Consider the following 19,232-nt stretch of genomic DNA (forward strand, 5'->3'; position numbering starts at 1 on the left):
TCTGTCTGGAGGGGAAAGGGTGTTGCCCCAGTCGCCCTCTCCTCTCTGGAAAGAAAGTTGGCGGCTGCATGGGAGCCTTGTGGACAGCAGGTATGAGCCGGGGGTGTGGGGGGCGACTAAAACCTCATGGGAAGGGGGGCGTTTCGGTCCGCCCTTCACGCCCTACCGAGGCCACCAGTTGCCCCCCACTAGCGGCTCTCCAGCACGGCCACGACTCCAGAGCACAGAAACCAATTTCTGAACTATCTGACTTTCAGTAGAAATACTTCCAGGGTCAATAAGTAAAATAGCAGAAATCCAAAACCAACATTTAATTCTTGAACCCAGCTGTAGAAAGCAAATCACTTCACAATGCTTTTTCAGCATGTCTGATTGGGCGGGGGGGTAAACTCTAAATAATAGTGGTGAATCTTTTACTGAAACAATGAATCTAATCAAAGCAGATAGAGTGTTAGCTAGAATTCATCTGCCTTACAGGGACTGGGAGGGGCGGGGGGTGGGGTTTTATTGGGGTTCTTCATGGTAAAAAAATAAGTATTGGTAAAGGGAAATGTGTTTGATATTTGCATGACTGAGACCTAAACCTGAAAGCTTTGTAACCTTTCCCACAGTGATTCAATAAATAAATAAATAAATAAATAAAAATATTAACACATCAGACTTAACCTGTAATAACATGTATTAATCACCTATATAAGGGCTTAATAACTCCAGGGTGAGATAGAAAAATCGTCACTCTGTTTCTTCTAAGGAAATCTTTTTTGATCATTTTTAGCAAATATTCATAACAAGTAATATAAAATAAATTATTTAGGGCCTGCTATTGGTGCAGGCTTGGGTGGTGGTTGGAAAATTGGAAACAATGGTGGTGGGAACATGTAATGGTGGTGGGATTGGTGTTGGAATACTGAATGTAATAAATCATCATTAACAACTTTATAAAATTTTTAAAAATAAAATATAAGTACTTAAAATGTTTGTTGAAAAAATATGGAAAACAAATGAAATGTATAATCCCAACTAGTTTCAGAGATACTAAAAAAATATGTGCATGGGGTTGGGGTGGGGGACACCGGGGAAAGCAATAGTACAGTGGTTCGCTGTACTATCCCAGGCAATACTTTAAAATGAAATTTGTTTGTCCCAGTGGACAATCCGAGTTCAATCCTCAGCACCCCATATGGTCCCCTAAGCCCTACCGGCAATGACCCATGAGCACAGAGTCAGGAATAAGCCCTGAGTAGTGCGTGGGTGTGGCAATTTCTTCTTTCATGGAAGAGACAAAAACTTCCTCCCTATTTATTGAATGAGTAGCAAGTGCAGAAAACACATCAATTCCTCAGAAGGAAGAAATACAGGAGATCAAGGGAATCCTTTGTGGGTGCTGCTAAACACCAGAACTCTCCCAAGGATTCTAGAATAAACTTCTCCTTTCAATCTACTTACAACAACAAAGGAATTCAACAGAATAGAAACATTATTTCTCAGTATCTAATATTCTTGGGATCCCAAGGGCATGTACATTACCTGTTTTTCCAACTGGACATGGATTTGGAGGGTCTGGGTAGCCTTGATCTTCACTAAAGTCCTTAGGGATGTTGTCACCAGTCAACTCGGCCACAATGTTTGGAATGTTGCCAAAAGGACCCAAGTGCTGTAGACCTTCATGAGCTCCTCCTGCAGAGAATCAGGAGTTCATTTTCGTGCAATTAAAGTCTTGTTAACAGATAATTACATCGGCATCTGATACAAGCAAGAGCACTAGGTCTGGGGCCAGAGGAATAGTACAGCAGATAGGGCACTTGTCATGCACATGGCTGACTTGGGTTTAATCTACAGTACCCCCCATAACCTCCTGTGTCCCACCAGGAGTGATCCATGGGTTCACAGAGCCAGGAGTAAGTAATCCGTGAGCACCTTTGGGTTCTGTTCAAAACAAGACAAACAAAAAAACAAAAAACACTGGTTCTGTTGTATGAAGGAAAAAGAAATCAAAGAGTTCTTGCCCTCCAGTAGTAAAGAAATGTAGCTGTAGAAACAGATTCATACATCATATAGCATTTCCTTGTAGGCCACCTTATATACATCCTGTAACAGAAATGTTGACATGCCTTGTGGGAGCATAGAAAAAGTAGTTTCATTTGGCTGATGGGTAGTGGCCTTCTGGGACCTGAGTGGCATTGACACAGATGAATTAGGATTTGAAACTAGGTATGGAGCTTGGCTGTGTGGTGGGTAGAGGGGAGGAACGGAATCGTTTAGCAGTGAGATATCAGAAGAGAGAATAATAGCCCATACTCAATAATGAAGACAAAAATCTTACTATCCTCCTGCTGTTCTAGATCAACCACTTGAAATAGTGGAGTACTATTTCTCATCTTCATATTTTTAGAAAATAAATATTTGTTCATTTTTTATTTAATATTAAAGCACACTCATCTTTCCATGTGGCTGCATGGTCTTTATTCTCACAAATGGCTATGTTGTTTCTTCATCCGGTGGTTCTACCACAACATATTAATCATTCCCCCATTGTGGAACAATTCATGTTTCCCAACTTACTCTCAGGGTTTAATTTCTTCCATATTTTGAATTAACTTTCCTAAGGATAGATTCCCAGAAGACAAATTAATGGGTCAAAACTATGAACATTTTATGACATATTATATTGCCAAACTGCTTTGCAAAGGAGGCACCAATTTATACAATATCATCAACAGAATAGAATACTATTTTTACAACATCTTTACCAGCACCATGTTTTACAGAAGTAATTTTTAATGTTTTCTTGATAATTTAAAAGGCTCTTAGAAAAATGACTATTTTATTTTGAATTATTTGATTGCCAGCTCAATCAAATGTTTCTCCATGTATTTATTTACTAGTTTCAATTTTGGATGAGGTAAGCTGTCTGTTTCTGCTCTTGCGATTTTAGTATTTCTTCTATCAATTGATATAAAAATTTTATGTAACAAAGTTATCAGAATTCTGTCCCATTTCCTGTTTTTTTCTATGTTTTTGTTTTCGGGTCATACTCCCTGCAGTGCTCAAGGCTCACTTTTGGCTTTGCACTCCAGGATTATTTCAGACAATGCTCAGGGGGGCCACACGTAGTAACTTATATAGTGTAAATTAATTTTTCACTTATATACAACACACATAAATTTCTTCACTCTTACTTTTCTTGAAGTCTTAATATCTCATAAGTATAACAATCACTTTTCCAACACTAAAGCAGAACACTTCTTGAGATGAATTAACTTCATTGGGGTACAGATGCTTCTCACTTTCCTTAACACACAATTACCCTGTATACAGAACTATGTATAAAGAGCAAGATTGGAAACAAACGGTGGAATAGAAGCATCATTCAATTGTCTTTTGCATATCGGAGGATCAGGTTTGAGGGCTGGCACCAAAGAGTCCCTTGAGCACTGCCTGGACTTACTCCCAAGCACAGAACCTCGCATAGCCCTTGAACACCACCAAGTATGGGCCGACCCCACCACCCACCCAAATCAAAAGGTGCCTTGCTGTTAGAAAAGACGAAGTCACAAAATTTGCATACAAGTGGTACTACATGGAAAGTATTATGTTAAGCAAAATGACCCAGAAAGAAAGGGATAGACATAGAAAGATTGCATTCATCTGGGGAACATAAAGTAACAAAATAGGAAACTAACACCCAAGAATGGCCGAGATTAGTACCAGGAATTTTACTCTATGACTTGGAGGCCAACCACACATACTAGGGGAAAAGGGAGCTCAGATAAAGAGGGGAAAACCAAATAAAGGTGTTGGGAGGATCCTCCCAGGATGGGAGAAGCATGCTGAAAATAGACTATAGACCAAACATGATTGCCACTCAATGCTTCTTTTGCAAACCACAACACCCAAAAGGAGAGAGAGAACAGAGGGGAATGCCCTGCCACAGAGACAGGGTGGGATGGGGGGATGGGGGGTGGGAGGGATACTGGGATCCGTGGTGGTGGGAAATAGGCACTGGTGGAGGGATGGGTGTTTGATCATTGAATAATTGAAACCCAAGCACAAAAATGTGTAAGTCTGCAACTGTACCTCATGATGTCTCACTATTAAAAAATTTTATAATAAAAAAAAAGGTGCCTTGCTTAGTTGACGTGAAATAGAACCCAGATCTAGGTAAAATAACCATACATTTGCCATCACAAGATGTTTGCCAAGGTGTAATGTTCCTTAGATGGGGTTCCCTTATGTTTTGGATGAGCTCTGTCCTTTGATAATTGCTTTACCTCTTTGGTTTTGTTCTTTTGACTGCTCTGGCTCCTTCGTGGCTTGACACAATTTTCTCCTTTTAAGTCCCAATATATTCAGTAGTAATGTGACCAGTTCTTATTATACTGGGAGTAATGTTATCGCTTTGAAATGACTGCATCACTCTTTCTTCATTTGTTATATTTGATTATAGTCTATTCCAAATTCTTCTGGCCTCCATATATAGACTACACGAAATGGCTGAGTAGTTTTGTTTACATTTGTCTTTATTGTTTGGGATAAGAGCAAGTAGCCTGCAAATTTTCTGTGTTCCAAAGGGATTATTTTTATTACTTTTTTATGTGAATGAAACAAACTTCAAAATAAGGTGCATTTTCTTTTTTTGAGGTTTGCTTTTGCATTTTGATGCTATGTTAATGGGCATGTGCAAGGGTATAAATATATACTTCACTTTTCCCTGTTATTAATTAGAAGTTAAGAATTTACTAACAAATGCTATTTTGATTTGCTCGAGCAGGCCCAGTAACGTCTCCATTGGAGACTTTGTTGTTACTGTGTCTGGCATATCGAATACTCTCGGTATCTTGCCGGGCTCTCCGAGAGGGGCGGAGGAATCAAACTCAGGTCGGCCATGTTGGCCGCTTGTAAGGCAAACGCCCTACCGCTGTACTGATCCAGGTTTCTTCTGTTAGGATTGCCACTCTCATTCTATTTTTTTGCATCTAGAAAAATCTTTGGTCATACATTATTTTCAAACTTTCTGATTCTTCCTGATGGTTTATCCAACTTTTAAGGTGATAACTGCCTTCAGAGACCTCCTGGAGATACAAATATAATACCTCCACTACCCCCAAACCTGCAAAAGGTTAAATACATAGGGCAGTGCCCTTGTTATTGATTTATTTGAAGTATATTGGTGTGATAGCCCCACTGAGCTTGCTGCTATAGGGCTCAGTCTTTGGTGTGTCAATACATGTCTCAACTTTTGAAAGCACCCTAGACTAAGTGCCAGGAATTGTCCAACTTGGCTTAAGGGAGAATGCATGTCTTAATGCTCCATTAGTAATTAATGAAGGAAGCAAACACAGTTTCCTTTATGGAAAGGCTGCCAAGGTTCTGTTTACCTCTGTGCACCAGTGCCATGAAAATGAATACAGCACTTGTGATGAAGCAACAGATGTTTAGCACCCAAGCAGACACATCCTAACACAGGCTCTTTTCAAATTATATTTAATGACATCCAATCAAAAAACATTCGCTGAGGGCCAGGGATGTGGCTCAGCAGTAAAGTATGAGCCTTGCATGTGTGAGGCCCTGGGTTCTATCCTCAGCACCATGAAAAATAAAAAACAGAACAGAAATGAAACGTTCACTGAGTTAGGAACTGTGGGAAATATATGAAAGGGGTCGGAGGAACAAAAGAAAAGCTCTCTGTTGCCCTCTAGTAACTCGAATTGTATATACAAGTAACCACAGGGAGAAAATAATTACAAAATGAAGTGGCTGAGTATATAAGCAAAATAAATGCTAGTTATCTGGCTTGTTTTAATGCTTAAATTGTGCCTGTCTGTTGCACCTAAAACCAAGTCAGCCCGAATACTATGATGCAACGAGTGCTATTACATGCATCCCTCCTCCCCCCCCCACACCTTCTTTTGTGTGGTTGTGGTTCTGAGGTGGTAGTGGTATCAAGAGTCACACATTTGGTTGCATTTCAAATGCATGTTTTAAAGTATATTTAGTAAGTTTTAAAAATATAGATTGAGGGGCTGGAGCAATAGCACAGCGGGTAGGGCGTTTGCCTTGCATGCGGCCAACCCGGGTTCGATTCCCAGCATCCCATATGGTCCCCTGAGCACCGCCAGGGGTAATTCCTGAGCGCAGAGCCAGGAGTAACCCCTGGGCATTGCTGGGTGTGACCCAAAAAGCAAAAATAAATAAATAAATAAAAATACAGATTGAGTGCATAATACGTCTCAAGACTGGACTGAGTGGTAGACGGTCAGTTGAAAACCAGATAAATGTAGTTTCCATTTACCTAGAGTTTATTGTCTATGGGAGACATACAAAGAAATAAATACCTAAAATAATGGGCAGAGATTTAAAAACCACTCAGAATATAACTGGGATGTTGAGAGATCTCATAGGTGTGTAGAGGAGAAATATTTTAACCCAGATGTAGTCTGTGGAGGACTTCCTGCAGGAAGAAGCATGCAAATAAATATGTTAGGTGCTGTGAAAGAAACAAAGGTGAAGTCCTCACTCCTACTCTAGAGTTCAGTCTTCATTCAAGTTAGTTATTTAAGACAAACAAAATGAATCCCATAGACATATTCCTCAATATAATATACCATGGAACAGACCATGGAAAAGATTATAAATGATGTGAAGATTCAGGAAAGAGGGAGCATCTATGGAAGAGGTAACACGAACATTGACGCGTGAGAGGTCGATTTATCCTTATAGGTAGCAAAAGAAAAACACAATTAAAATGAGGGCATAGAATAGGTATAAGTGTGGAATGTCTGATCATAAATGATGAGCACTGTCAGGAAGAGAGGAGCTAGGGACAGGGGAGAAAGTCAATAGGAAGCAGAAAATTATGAATAGGTAGAGCAATAAGTAGAAGCCAGAGTTTTCTGAGCAGCAAGAAAATGCAATAATTGGATGTTGTGGAGCCAGAGATATGGCTTAAGTGGTAGAGCGCATGTCTAGCATGTTCGAGGTTCTGGGTTCAATCCCAGGCACTGCATGCCACCACCTGCCCCCAGAGCCGCTGTTGCCTGGAGTAGTCCCACCCTACACCCAGCATGACTAGGTGTGTCCCCTATGAAAAAATAATTGGATGTTGTATTAAACATTAAATTAACAAGAGCTTAAAGTTTTTACTTCTCCCAAGAGATGCATTTCAGAACCACTGATAAAAGTTTTATAAATTATAACCTCTTCTATTACCGATCCACTAGATCTAAGCGTCCTTCTGAAGATCACTCTACAAATACACATTAAGAAGTCCACAACAGGGAATGGAGCAATAGCACAGTGGGTAGGGCGTTTGCCTTGCACGTAGCCAACCCAGGTTTGATTCCCATCATCCCTATATGGTGCCCCGAGCACTGCCAGGAGTGATTCCTGAATGCAGAGCCAGGAGTAATTCCTGTGTATTGTCGGGTGTGACCTCCCCCCCAAAGAAAGAAGTCCACCACAGGGCCCAAGAGATATCACAGTGGGTAAGCAAGCCTTGCTTGCTGCCAACTCAGGTTCAATCTCTTGAAGTCCATATGGTTCCCTGTGCCCTGCCAGGAGTGATCCTTGAGTGCAGAGGCAGGAGTAATCCCTGAGAATCACCAGGACTGCCCCCCAAAACAAACAAACAAACAAATAAACAAAAATAAAAACAAAAAATGAAGACTTCCAGGGCAGGAGATTTAGTACAGAATATAAGGCACTTTCTTTGCATGTTATCCAATGATTACCAACACTGCATATGATTCCCTGAACACTGCCAGGAATGACCGCTGAGCACAGAGTCAACTTTTGAGTACCACTAGGTGTGAGTTAAGCAAAGAACACAAAGAACACATCAGAGCTAGAAAAATAAGTCACAAGTCTGAGAGCTTATTTCACATGCAGGAGACCTGGCTTCAGTCCTCAGTATCACAAAGTTTCCCATGCACTGCCAGAAGCAACCCCCAAGCACAGAACAGGGAGCAGCACCAGTTGGTGTGTGTGCTCCCTCCACACACACCTCCAGACACAAACAAAACAACCCAAAGAGTTCTGCTATAGCATTATCGCTGGAAATCAGAGAATAGGGATTAGGTTGTCACAATGAGTAGAAATAAGATACTTCAAGCTGTGCATAAAGGGGAGATAAATCGATTTCATGAGGTTTTTTGTTTCAGAGTCCTCCTGATTTGGAAAAAATATGCCATTTCATTCAGGTCATGATCTTTCATTATGGTTTTAGAGTTATTTCAGGGAATAAATTCTACATTGTGGTGATGCGTTATTAATCTGCTTCTTCCTTCCTTCTATTCTCCTCTGTCTGTCTCTCTCTTTCTGTGTGCATTTGTGTGTTTGCACTACACTCTGCGGTACACAGGGCTTCCTCCTGGCTCTAGGCTTATTACTCAGGGAACACTCTTGGCAGGGCTCATGGGGGGCAGGAGTCGCATATGGTGTACCAAGATTGAACCTAGATAGACTGTATGTAAGATAAGAAAGAAACCTACCCACTGTACTATCTCTCCAGCTCCTAGCAATCTATTTCTCACTAGACACAGTACTTCAGCTCACTGAAGTAATGAGAAATTATTTAATACTTGCCAAATAAGTGCCAAGCCCAGTTTCATATAAACTTTGCTTTATATAATAAAACTGTTTCTATGCAGCTGTTTGATTCCTACATGAGCTATTGGTAGGTTTTCCTTAGATTGTTATGGCAATGAAGTACCAGTCAGTGATAATATTTAGAGGTTATAGAGGCCAAAGTAAGGAGGAAGCCAAGGAGGTCTGGCTAGTCATATCTAGGCAGGACCCTTCCATTTCTTTCTTGGTTTATGCTGGAGCCCTGCATAAAAATGTATTTGGGTTCTTCTCCTCATTTTGAGGGAATTTTCACAGCTTGTTTTTGTGTGCTGAAATTCTCTTTCCTCTGCATTTTTATCTCTTTGGCTGGAGGTTCAGCTGGGTGGGTTGATCTTGGTTTCAGTTGGTGATGTGGTGAACCTCAGCTCCATTCTTTGTTATCCGTGGACTTGCCTTGGTCTTTCAAGGACAACTGGCCAGGTTCAAGTGCCACAAATGATCAAATGTATAGTGAAGGAGGGAATAATTTTAGTGATGAACTTAATGTACTATGTACAGGTACTGATATACAATAATGATACACCTATTTAATCACAATCACGTTCATCCTGTTGTTCGTCGATTGCCTTGAGCAGGCACTAGTAACGTCTCCTTCGTCCTAGCCCTGAGATTTTAAAAAGTGCCATATTCAAGGCTCTTTCAGGGTTTAGGAGAATGAGACCCATCAATGTTACTGGTATTTGGTATATTGGGTATGCCACGGGGAGTTTGCCAGACTCTGCTGTGTGGGCAGGTTACATTCGGTAGCCTGCCAGGTTGTCCAAAGTAAGAATGAGATAATAAGATGTCGCACAGCCGCATTCTCAGCCTCATGCTTCCGGGAGCTGGGTTTTATAGTCTCTGGGTCTTGGTCGTTGATGGGATTACATGGCGCCGGGGTCGGTGGGGGGGGGGGGGCGGGCAGTTGGTGGGTGTGACCCCTGCCTACTGGAAGATGGAGGATCTGGGTGGAGGATGCTTAGCCCCGATCCAAGCAGGCTTGGAGATCTCAGCCCCGGGACCGGCATGCCTTTGTTCCTCTGCTAGTACCTTTATGCGTGTGGAGAGGGGTCTCAGCATGGTTGTGGCTGGTTCTGGATTAATAATACAACCTATTAATGAAGTAATGTTACAAAGGTTTCTTCAATATACAAATGCTTTTAGCTTCAAGTACATTTTTTTGCCTTATAGATACTGAAGAGCAATGTCTAGTATCTATAAAATTAAAATATGAAAAACTAAATACCTGATGATATACAAATTTTTACTGTCTCTAGGTAGTCATAAACTTTTTGATCTAATGGTTGGTTTTATGGTTGTTCAGTTGTAGAATAAATCTACTGTTATCACACCTTAGTGTCATTTGACTCTCTAAATATCATGCATAAAACAAGATCTAACTCTTTGTGAATTAAATTTTGTTCATAAGAGAATGGACCAATTTCATTATTTCATGTGTAGCCAAGCAAATTTTCCAACATTACTTATGGAAGAGTTTCTTTTCTTCTATTCTATGCTCTTGGCTCCTTTGGTAAAAATTAACTGTTCATATATTTGAGGATTCAGATGTTAGATCCAAATTAATAAAACATCTAAAAGAAAATACAGGCAAAACATTCCTTCATATTGGCTTCAATAATGTCTTTACTGATTCAATTCCATTTGCATGAAAAATAAAAGCAAAAATAAATGGGATTACATCAAACTAAAAAGTCTCTGAACTATGAAATTATCACTAGAGCAAAAATGACATACTACAGAATTGGACAAAATAGTTACACTCCATACAGCTGACAAAGTTCTAAGATCCAAGTTATATAAAGCACGCACAAGACTCAATAACAAAACAAAACAAAACATCAAAAGATGGAGAGAAGAGCTGAACAGACATTTCTTCAAAGAAGTCACACAAATGGCCATCATGCATATGAGAAAAATACTCAGCATCACTTATTGTCAATGAAATGTAGGTCAAAATGACAATAAGATGTCATTTCACTCCAGTAAGAATGGTTTAAATATAAAAAAAGAAAAAGAAAAAATAAAAAAAAGCACTATGGAGATGGAGAGAAAAAGAAACCCTCATTCCCTGTTGGTCAAAACGTGAACTGGCTTTGCCTCTATGAAAATACTGTATAGAGATTTCTCAAAAAATTAAAAACAAAACCAACATACAATTTAAGAATCCCATCCCTGGGGGCTGGAGTGATAGCACAGAGGCGTTTGCATTGCACGCTGTCAACCCAGGTTTGATTCCCAGCATCCCATATGGTCCCCGAACACTGCCAGGGGTAGTTCCTGAGTGCAGAGCCAGGAACAACCCCTGCGCAACACTGGGTGTGACCCAAAAAGAAAAAAAATCCCATTCCTGGCTATCTATCCAAAGAACAACGAACAAACAAACAAAAACCACTGAGACTAAAATACGCATGCACACATATGTTCTTCAAAGCACTATCTACAACAGCCTTCACTCTAAAGAGGCGTGCATTCATGTTTCCCTGAAAGGAGCCCCAACGCCTTTCACGCTCTTAAAGATTCTGAGGGGAAAGGCAGCAAATCCCTTCCCTAGTTGGTGAGTGCTCCCAGGTGAAGCCTGCAGAGTGCCAAGGGCACCATATCGAGAAGTCAGAGCTCCAGCTCTGGGGCAAATGGGCAAATTGTGTGTGTTTCTGCTTACATATTTATTGATTTTATTTTCCCCCTGCCCACCTCTCTGCTGCTGTTGCTGTGAGGTCCAGGATTACACATGCTGGTCTGTGCACTTGTCCTCTTGGTTGTGGTGCTCAAGCACTTCACCACTATGCTTGCTGGGGGTCGCACTCATGTGTTGTGTTGTTTACAGGAGTCACACCCTGGAGTGCAGTGCTCATCTGAGACCACACTCTATTGATAGAACCCCAGGGAAGAAGCTCTGGGCCTCCTGCTTGCAAAGCAGGTGCTTTTAGCCACTGAGCCAGCAAGATTAGTCAAAAATGGAGTAAATAGGGGCTGGAGCAATAGTACAGTGGATAGGGGGCTTACCTTGCATGTGGCTGACACAGATTTGATTCCCCCACATATGGTCCCCAATCCCTACAGGAATGAACCCTGAGCACGGAGCCAAGAATGAGCCCGGACCACCACCACGTGTGGCCCCCAAACCAAAATAAATAAATAGGGGGGCCTTCATCACTACCAGAACCCTTTGTAATATTTTGGTTTCAATAATTTCAGAGTATTTCTATATCTTATCAGTGAGATATTACAAGAATTAGTACTCACAAGTGATTAAGCGGATGGCAGAGACAGACTATCACTTGTCTAAAGTCTGTCAGCCAGTTGGTTCAATTTGGAGCATGGGATCTTGGCACTGTCATCCCCGGTTTCCACGATGGCACCCAGAGAGTCCCCCTAAGTCTTTGAAGCTCATCCATCCCCTCTCCAGCAGGTGCCTCTCTTCCCCACATTAGCTCTAGCTCCACTGCAGTGGTTGGGAAGATGACATATCAGAATAGTAGGTGCCTCTTGACACTTTCTAGCTCACCCCCAGGGGCCAACATGTCAGTGACAAGGGGAGTCAACTTCCCCTGGTCACCAGACACCACCATAATGTGTTGACTTGAGGGGTCGGCCACAGTCCCCGTTTCTGCAGTCCTCCCCCACCCCACCCCACCCCACCCCAGTCTGAACTCCAGCTTCATTCCACAAAGCTGAGCACAGGAAGACACAGGCCCTGCCTTTGGATTCTGCCTCACAGTTTGGTAACATCCTGACAAGCTGGCAGCCATCAATCTCATCCAGACCCCCACGCCTACCCGCAGCCCCCAACTGAACATCAAAACTGGGCAATAAAGCAGAACTTGGCGAGGCGGGGGAGAGGGGGAGCGGGTGGAGGGGGGTGCTGCTGGTGCCAAGGAGCCAGTCACCCAACTCGTAAAAAGCGGGTTCCGTGATTTGACTCTGGCAGTCAGCGGGCACACTCTCCTGAATGCCAGCCATTCAGCGGAAGGGAAGGGATCCAGCAGTTTTCACTTATGTGACCACAAACAGCAGACGCTAAAAATATACTGCGGTCTGGGTCTTCATTCCTCCGGCACATCTCGATCCATCATTTAAAAAGCAATAACTGTTTTTTTCTTTTATTAACGTTCCAAGAGACAGGCCCTGTTAGATAGACACTTGGCTTTTCCTGGGGATGCTGACATTTTTGGCGCCTCCCCCTCCCCCCCCCAGACTTGGAGAGACAGTGCAAAGCCGAATAGACAGAACACCTGAGGGAAGGAAGAGCCGGAAGGAAGGGGAGGGAAAGCAAAGTAGGGTGGGGAGGTGCCTAATATTTGGGTTCCGAGGCTGCAGAGCAGGGGTGGAAGGGTATCAGCTGATCTCCAGGGGACCTGGAGGACCTCAGTGTCCCAGCATATCCACAGCGCTGGGCTGAGGAGGTCTATTTTGTGCCAAGCTCTGTTTTTTTCCATGACTTGTGGTAAACACATATGCTCTTACAAAAAGTGTCATCACTTTTCAGAGGACCAAGGACTGATCTGTCACCTTTGGAACCATCCAAGCTGTGGTGTTCTCCTTAGTACAGCACTCAGCCATGAGAGACAGATGAACTAGCCCTTCCCAAAGGGATTGGGGTGTGAGATAGCTGAATAAATGGTCTGTAAATTAGAATTTTGGTGGCGAACATTAAGGTGCATATACAGATGCTGTTTAATAATGCTGTACTCAGGAAACCTGTGTAAGGTTACAAACTAGTGTTATCTACAACTGTACCTCATGGTATTTCACTAACAAAAATTTTTTAAAAATGTAAATGATGGAGAATGGGCACTGGTGGAGGGATGGGTACTGGATCATTGTTTAACTGAAACCCAAGCACAAAAATTTGTAAGTCTACAACTGTACCTCATGGTATTTCACTAATAAATTGTTTTTAAGAATTAAAAAAATAAATCAAATAGATAATCTAACAGAGAGAAATGGGGCTTAGGAGAGAGTACAAGAGCTAAGGCATATGCCTCACATGTGGACGACTCTGGTTGAATCCACGTGGTTTCTGGCGTGGCCCTGGAGGCCCTCGAGCACTGCTTCAGTGGCCCCGGTGGTCCCCTCACTGCAGAGGGCCATTGTCACCTCAGCCCTTGCATTGGTTCATTTGGCACAGTTGACTGAGAATCAGCAGGAACAGTGGCCAGATCCCCCAAGCACTGCTTGGTAGCCACCCCTCCATAAAAAAGAAAAATGGGATTAAAAATTGTTTATTTTTATTTTATTTTATTTGCATGGCAGAGCTACCTGTGGCATATTTGATATGCCAAAAACAGTAACAATAATGGGTCTCTTTTCCCTGACCCTCATAAACCCTCCTATATGGCAACGTTTGGAAAGGCGAGTAAGGAGAGACTGCCAAAATCTCAGGGCTGGGACGAATGGAGACGTTACTGGTGCCTGCTGAAGTAAATTGATGAACAATGGGATGACAGTGATACAGTGATATTTTTATTTGGAGTCACACCCAGTGATGCTCAGGGCTTATTTCTGGCTCTGTGCTCAAGGTTCATTCCTGGCAGGGATCAGGGGACCATATGTGGTGCTAGGGATGAAATCCACGTAGATTATGTACAGAACAAGCACATTAACCACTATACTATCTCTCCAGCCCAGCATTTCACATTTTTAACACGTCTAATATCCAGGCTTCTGCTTCTTGAATGCCAAACAAGTTGAGTGAGCCAAAATGAAAGAAATAAAAATAACTAAGAGCAGTTTCTGGGGACCGGAAATATAGTACAGGGATTAATGTACTTGCCGTGCATGCAGTCAGCTGGAGTTTGATTTCCCAGCATCATATATGTTCCCCCAAGCACCATCAGGAGTGACCCCTGAGCACAGAACCAGGCTCTGAGCACCACAGGGTGTGGTCCAAGCCCCATGCCTCCAAAAAGTAATTACTGTAAATCCACACAGTCAACTCTGTGTCCTAAGACCTACATTTTGTCTTGATTCCTGGTGAAAAACGAAAGCCCTAAAATCCAGAGTTATGAAAAATAAAACCACCTCATTTTTATTTGCTGAGGACTCAGAGACAAGGGAGAGGCTGTGTATACAAAGACACTTTTATCCCTTCCCCATGTCAGCGCCCTGAATTCAAGTCACGTTCTCACACACACCTGATAACACTCCAATTGCTTTGAACTTGACTTCCTCTCCTTTTAACTTGGGGACAATTTTCTTATAGGAGCATCAAGTGGGCTATTTCATATATCATGCTTAGCTCAGTACCTGGCATGTTTGTAGGTACCACTTGACAAAGCTTACGTTGCTTTATCATTCAACCAATGTTTCCTAATAAGCATAATGAGCAGAGCCTCTGCTTTTCATCCTAGTGACTACAATTCTGGATTTGCGGCTGTGAACCACCTCTGAGCTGAGCTAAGCTGTTTATCAGGAGCACCAACTCCCTCTCAATTCAATACTAAAACGACAGATGAATCCTTGGACTCACCTGACTCCTCATCTTGTTTTAGAACAGGCCATTCCCCATCCAGGGAGCACAATTTCTTCTCAAGGATTTTTCCACCCAATTTTAGAAGACAGAGACATGGAATGGACATCAATGCCAATTTAGTGGAACACCCCAGGTGTGCTGCCAGAGAAATCTGTATCATATTGGAGGATGAAAACATGGGCCTGATCATTTATGCCTAGAACTGGGAGGAGATGTCCTCCACTCTCCTCCCTCATAACGAAATTTGGTCTAAGCTGTTTATCATAGTGAGGGCTTATGTTGCAACATCCTTATTCTCTTCACCCAGGACAAGTGACCCCAAAGCACACAGCCTTGGGTAATTGAGAAAAACAAAGGAATGATTCTATCTGTGCTGAATTGGCTTATTCATTGATTTGCTGCAGGGCGGGGGTCTGGTCCAGTCTGTGGTTAGCTAGAGGGATCCTAGTGCTCAGAACGAGAGCTTGGTCATTCAGGGACTTTCCCATACAGTCTGCATCATTAGTGGGGTTGGCACCTGGCACATCCCTGGCACCATCTTGCCTGTACATGGAGAGGAGACTCAACAGAATTCAGCCTTATGGCCGATAAGGAAAATGAAATGCATTTTTCAGATATTTTGTCTTGAAAGGCAATTATTTTCATTCCTTTTCTTTTCTCCCTCTGATTTCTCCCTCATATTAGGATCAAAAACACTCCAGTTCCTTGGAACCCAAGGCAACATTATCGTCATGGATGGGAAACACGCAAACAGCTGAACAGTGAAGGCAAGAACTGCGAGCGTCCTTGCATTTGTAGCTTTCACATCTACATATGGTCCCAATTTAGGATCACAAGCAGAGTTGTTTATTTTAGGAAGGCTTTTTAGTTCACTTTTAAGGTATTTTGCTTAGGCACTGCTTGCTTTTCAAAAGGAGAAAATGTGTATTTTTTTCCCAAGTGGTGTTTGTTTTGGCTGTTTACTCATTTGCAAAAGTTCAAATTGTATTCGTGAATTTAACTAATTTTCCTGCAGCCCCACCCTTCCCCAGTACTTACACACACACACACACACACACACACATACACACACACAAACACACACACACACACACGCTACCCACCTCAAATAAACTAAATACATTAATTTGAAAATAAAGTATGTTGAAGTTAGCTGTGATTTTTGTGGGCTTTAGGGGAAAATAGTTTTAATAAGCAGTTTGCAGCCACACTTTCTAGCCTCTTCCTTATACCTTGTATTTGTTGTGTGAAATGAAATTTTTGTTGTTGTTGTTGTTGCTTGTTTGTTTTTGTTTTGGGGCCACACCCAGCGATGATCAGGGGCTATGCTTGGCTCTGCACTCAGGAATCACTTCTGGTAATGCTCAGGGGTCCTATGGGCATCTGGGATTGAATCTGGATCAGCCATGGGCAAGGCAAGTGCGTCACCCACTGTACTATCTCTCCAGCCCTTGAAATAAAGTTATAATTCAACAATCTACTTGGAAGCCAAGTATGTTTCTGTGCAAAGGTTAATGCCTACATTGAGTACTTCAAAACCTTTAGTCTTAATTCATACTGTAATGACATTATTGGGAGAGCAGATACAGCATAAATTGGGGAATTAAATATTGTTGAAATGAAAATAGGACCTAACAATAAAATTGTGATGGAGGCTAGGATTAGATGAGGACATGGATAGGAGGTAAAGAAGTTAAATATGAACTTTAGCACCTGATCTTTCTGGAGTCCATCTGTGTTCAATTTGTGTGTGTGTGTGTGTGTGTGTGTGTGTGTGTGTGTGTGTGTTTGGAACACAACTAGCAGCGCTCAGTGCTTACTTGTAGGGTAAGCACTTTATCCCTGTACTCCCATCTCTCTGTCCCTGGGCCCAATTCTTTAGCACTCTCATCTGAAACTTTCTTTCTCAAACATCACTTATACATGGAATACTCTGTCCATAGCTGGGAACTCAGCGTGTTCTCAAAGATACGAGTATCCTGTACAACACTCCTTTAAGGAAGTTTCAAGTCACAATATGATGAGCATGAAGGCACATGGGGAATTCTAATCATGTATAATATGTTTGCCCCTTAGAGAACTTCTGGGATGTTCATTTTCAATTAGTGACTTAGGGCCTGGGAGAGAGTTGAAAGGATTGAAGCATATGCCTGAACTGCAGAGAACTCGGGTTTTATTCCTGATATCCCCAGGATGCCCCAAGAACCACCAAGATGGGTCTCCTGTGCCCCTGCACTGGGTCAGCTGCCTGCTGAGAGGAAGGACAAAGACCTGGTACTAAAGCAGGAAACCAGGAGCAAGAGCCAAGTTACCAGCTAGGAGGTTCATCATGCGTGATTGAGCATTCCACAAGACAAATTTCCTGCAGCGGGCCTGAGTGAGCTGAAAAGTGCAATGGGCACCAAGAGAGGCTAACAATGGTCTCACCTGGTCTGGTATTTCAACGGCTACTTCCCCAGTCAACCTGAGCTGGATAGAGGAAGCCAGTCACAAGGAACCTTGGCTGCGGAGGGACCAGAAGTGCTAGCAGACAGCCTGCAGGTGGGAGTGTTCCCATTCAATTCCTGGCACTGCAAACAAAGAGGTAGTGGGTCTCTGTGGGTCTGCTCTGGATGGGAGATGGCAGGGCCTGGCAACATGCTAGACAGGCCTCCCCTGTCAGCTGTCTGTCTTGGGTTTAAGAGACTCTTTTCTGAGATTTTTCACTGGCAATGGTGCAGAACTGAGGTATATAGTGTGGAAATGCAATGCTTTTAATGACAGTCCCCTCAACGTGATTCTAGCTTAGGACAAAGCAACTGGCTCAGCGTCAAGGAAGACCTTCTGGGATATGGCAAAGAATATTCTCACTTGCTATTATACATCATTATTAGTCCTTTCATTATCAATTCCTTTCTTCTCTTTCTCCCATCCCCAACTACTGTGAAGGAGTGAGCTGCCCTTTCTAGCCTAGACATTGCCTGCCAAGGATTGTCTAGGCTATTCTAGCCCTTCTCTCTTTCCTCTCTTTTCTATAACCTCCTTCCACCTTGGGATAGGAGGGCAGTTGGGAGATGTGTTGGGGGTGAGGTTTCCTCTGTAGACCCATACCATAGATTTTCTGACCTGCATTCCTGGCTTCCACTAATATCCCCAACTTCCTCCTTCTAGCATCATGAAAACATGAGTTATCAGGAATAAAGCCAAGTTCACAGCAAGGAGTGTGTGGCCAAATTGAACAACCCCATGGTTAAGATGGTAAATTTTATGTAAGTATCATGCAGAGCACAGACCTAGCACAGATGAGGCCCTGATATTGGATTACTGGGAGCACAAACTGCTATTTTGCCCCCTGCCGGTGGTGCTCCTGGTGGACTCTGAGTATCACTGGGAGTAACCCTACAGAAAGATACAATAAAGGCATTCAGAAGCTGGAGCAATAGGACAGCAGGTAGGGCACTTACCTTGCATGCAGCTAACAGGGTTTTGATCCTCGGCACCCCATATGGTCCCCCAAACACCTCTAGGAGTGATTCCTGAGTACTGAGAAAGGAGTAACCTCTGAGCATTGCTGGGTGTGGCCCCCAAACGAACAAACAAAAGCATTCAGGGCACTCTTGAGAGTGACTAGTCAAAATCTAGTGGCATATTGGAGGAGGAACAGGTGGTTGGTTGGTCCAAAAGCTTGTGTAAAAAATGCTCAGTAACCTACATCCAGAGTCTGGAAGAGAAACATTCAGGAATACAGACTCAGAAGAGGCACTCACTGGTCCCTGAACTTATAATTCTCACTGGTCCCTGAACTTATAATTCTCATGTTTCTTCTATGCCTAAAATTGGGTCCCTTTGGGGTCTGGGCCTGTGATTCAATTACAGAGTACCTACCTTGCAACTAAGTGTGAGACCCCCCAGACTGCATCAATGACAAAAGCAGTAACAAAGGGAAGGGAATGAGGGGGAAATGTAAAGGTTCTTGAAATATTTCACACATAATAAAATACATATACTTTTAGAAAGGGCTACCTTGGGGCAGAGTGATAGTACAGCAGATAGGGCATTTGCCAGGGTTTGATCCTTGGCACCTCATATTGTCTCTTGAGCATTGCTGAGAGTGATTCCTGAGCATAAAGTCAGGAGTTTTCTAAACAAGCAAGTA

At 42.6% G+C, this 19,232-nt stretch overlaps 1 protein-coding gene across 2 annotated transcripts in view; it reads right to left on the reverse strand.

Moving 5' to 3' along the window:
- Positions 1 to 19,232, reverse strand: part of SCG5 (secretogranin V) — a 73,147-nt gene that overhangs the window by 19,241 nt on the left and 34,674 nt on the right. For both annotated transcript variants that reach the window (XM_056133699.1, XM_056133698.1), the window contains exon 3: positions 1,528 to 1,677. In XM_056133699.1, the coding sequence (XP_055989674.1) occupies positions 1,528 to 1,677 (150 nt within the window). The remainder of the gene's footprint in view (positions 1 to 1,527; positions 1,678 to 19,232) is intronic.

This window comes from Sorex fumeus, unplaced genomic scaffold, assembly GCF_029834395.1.
Source record: "Sorex fumeus unplaced genomic scaffold, SorFum_2.1 ptg000098l, whole genome shotgun sequence".
Taxonomy (NCBI): Eukaryota; Metazoa; Chordata; class Mammalia; order Eulipotyphla; family Soricidae; genus Sorex; species Sorex fumeus.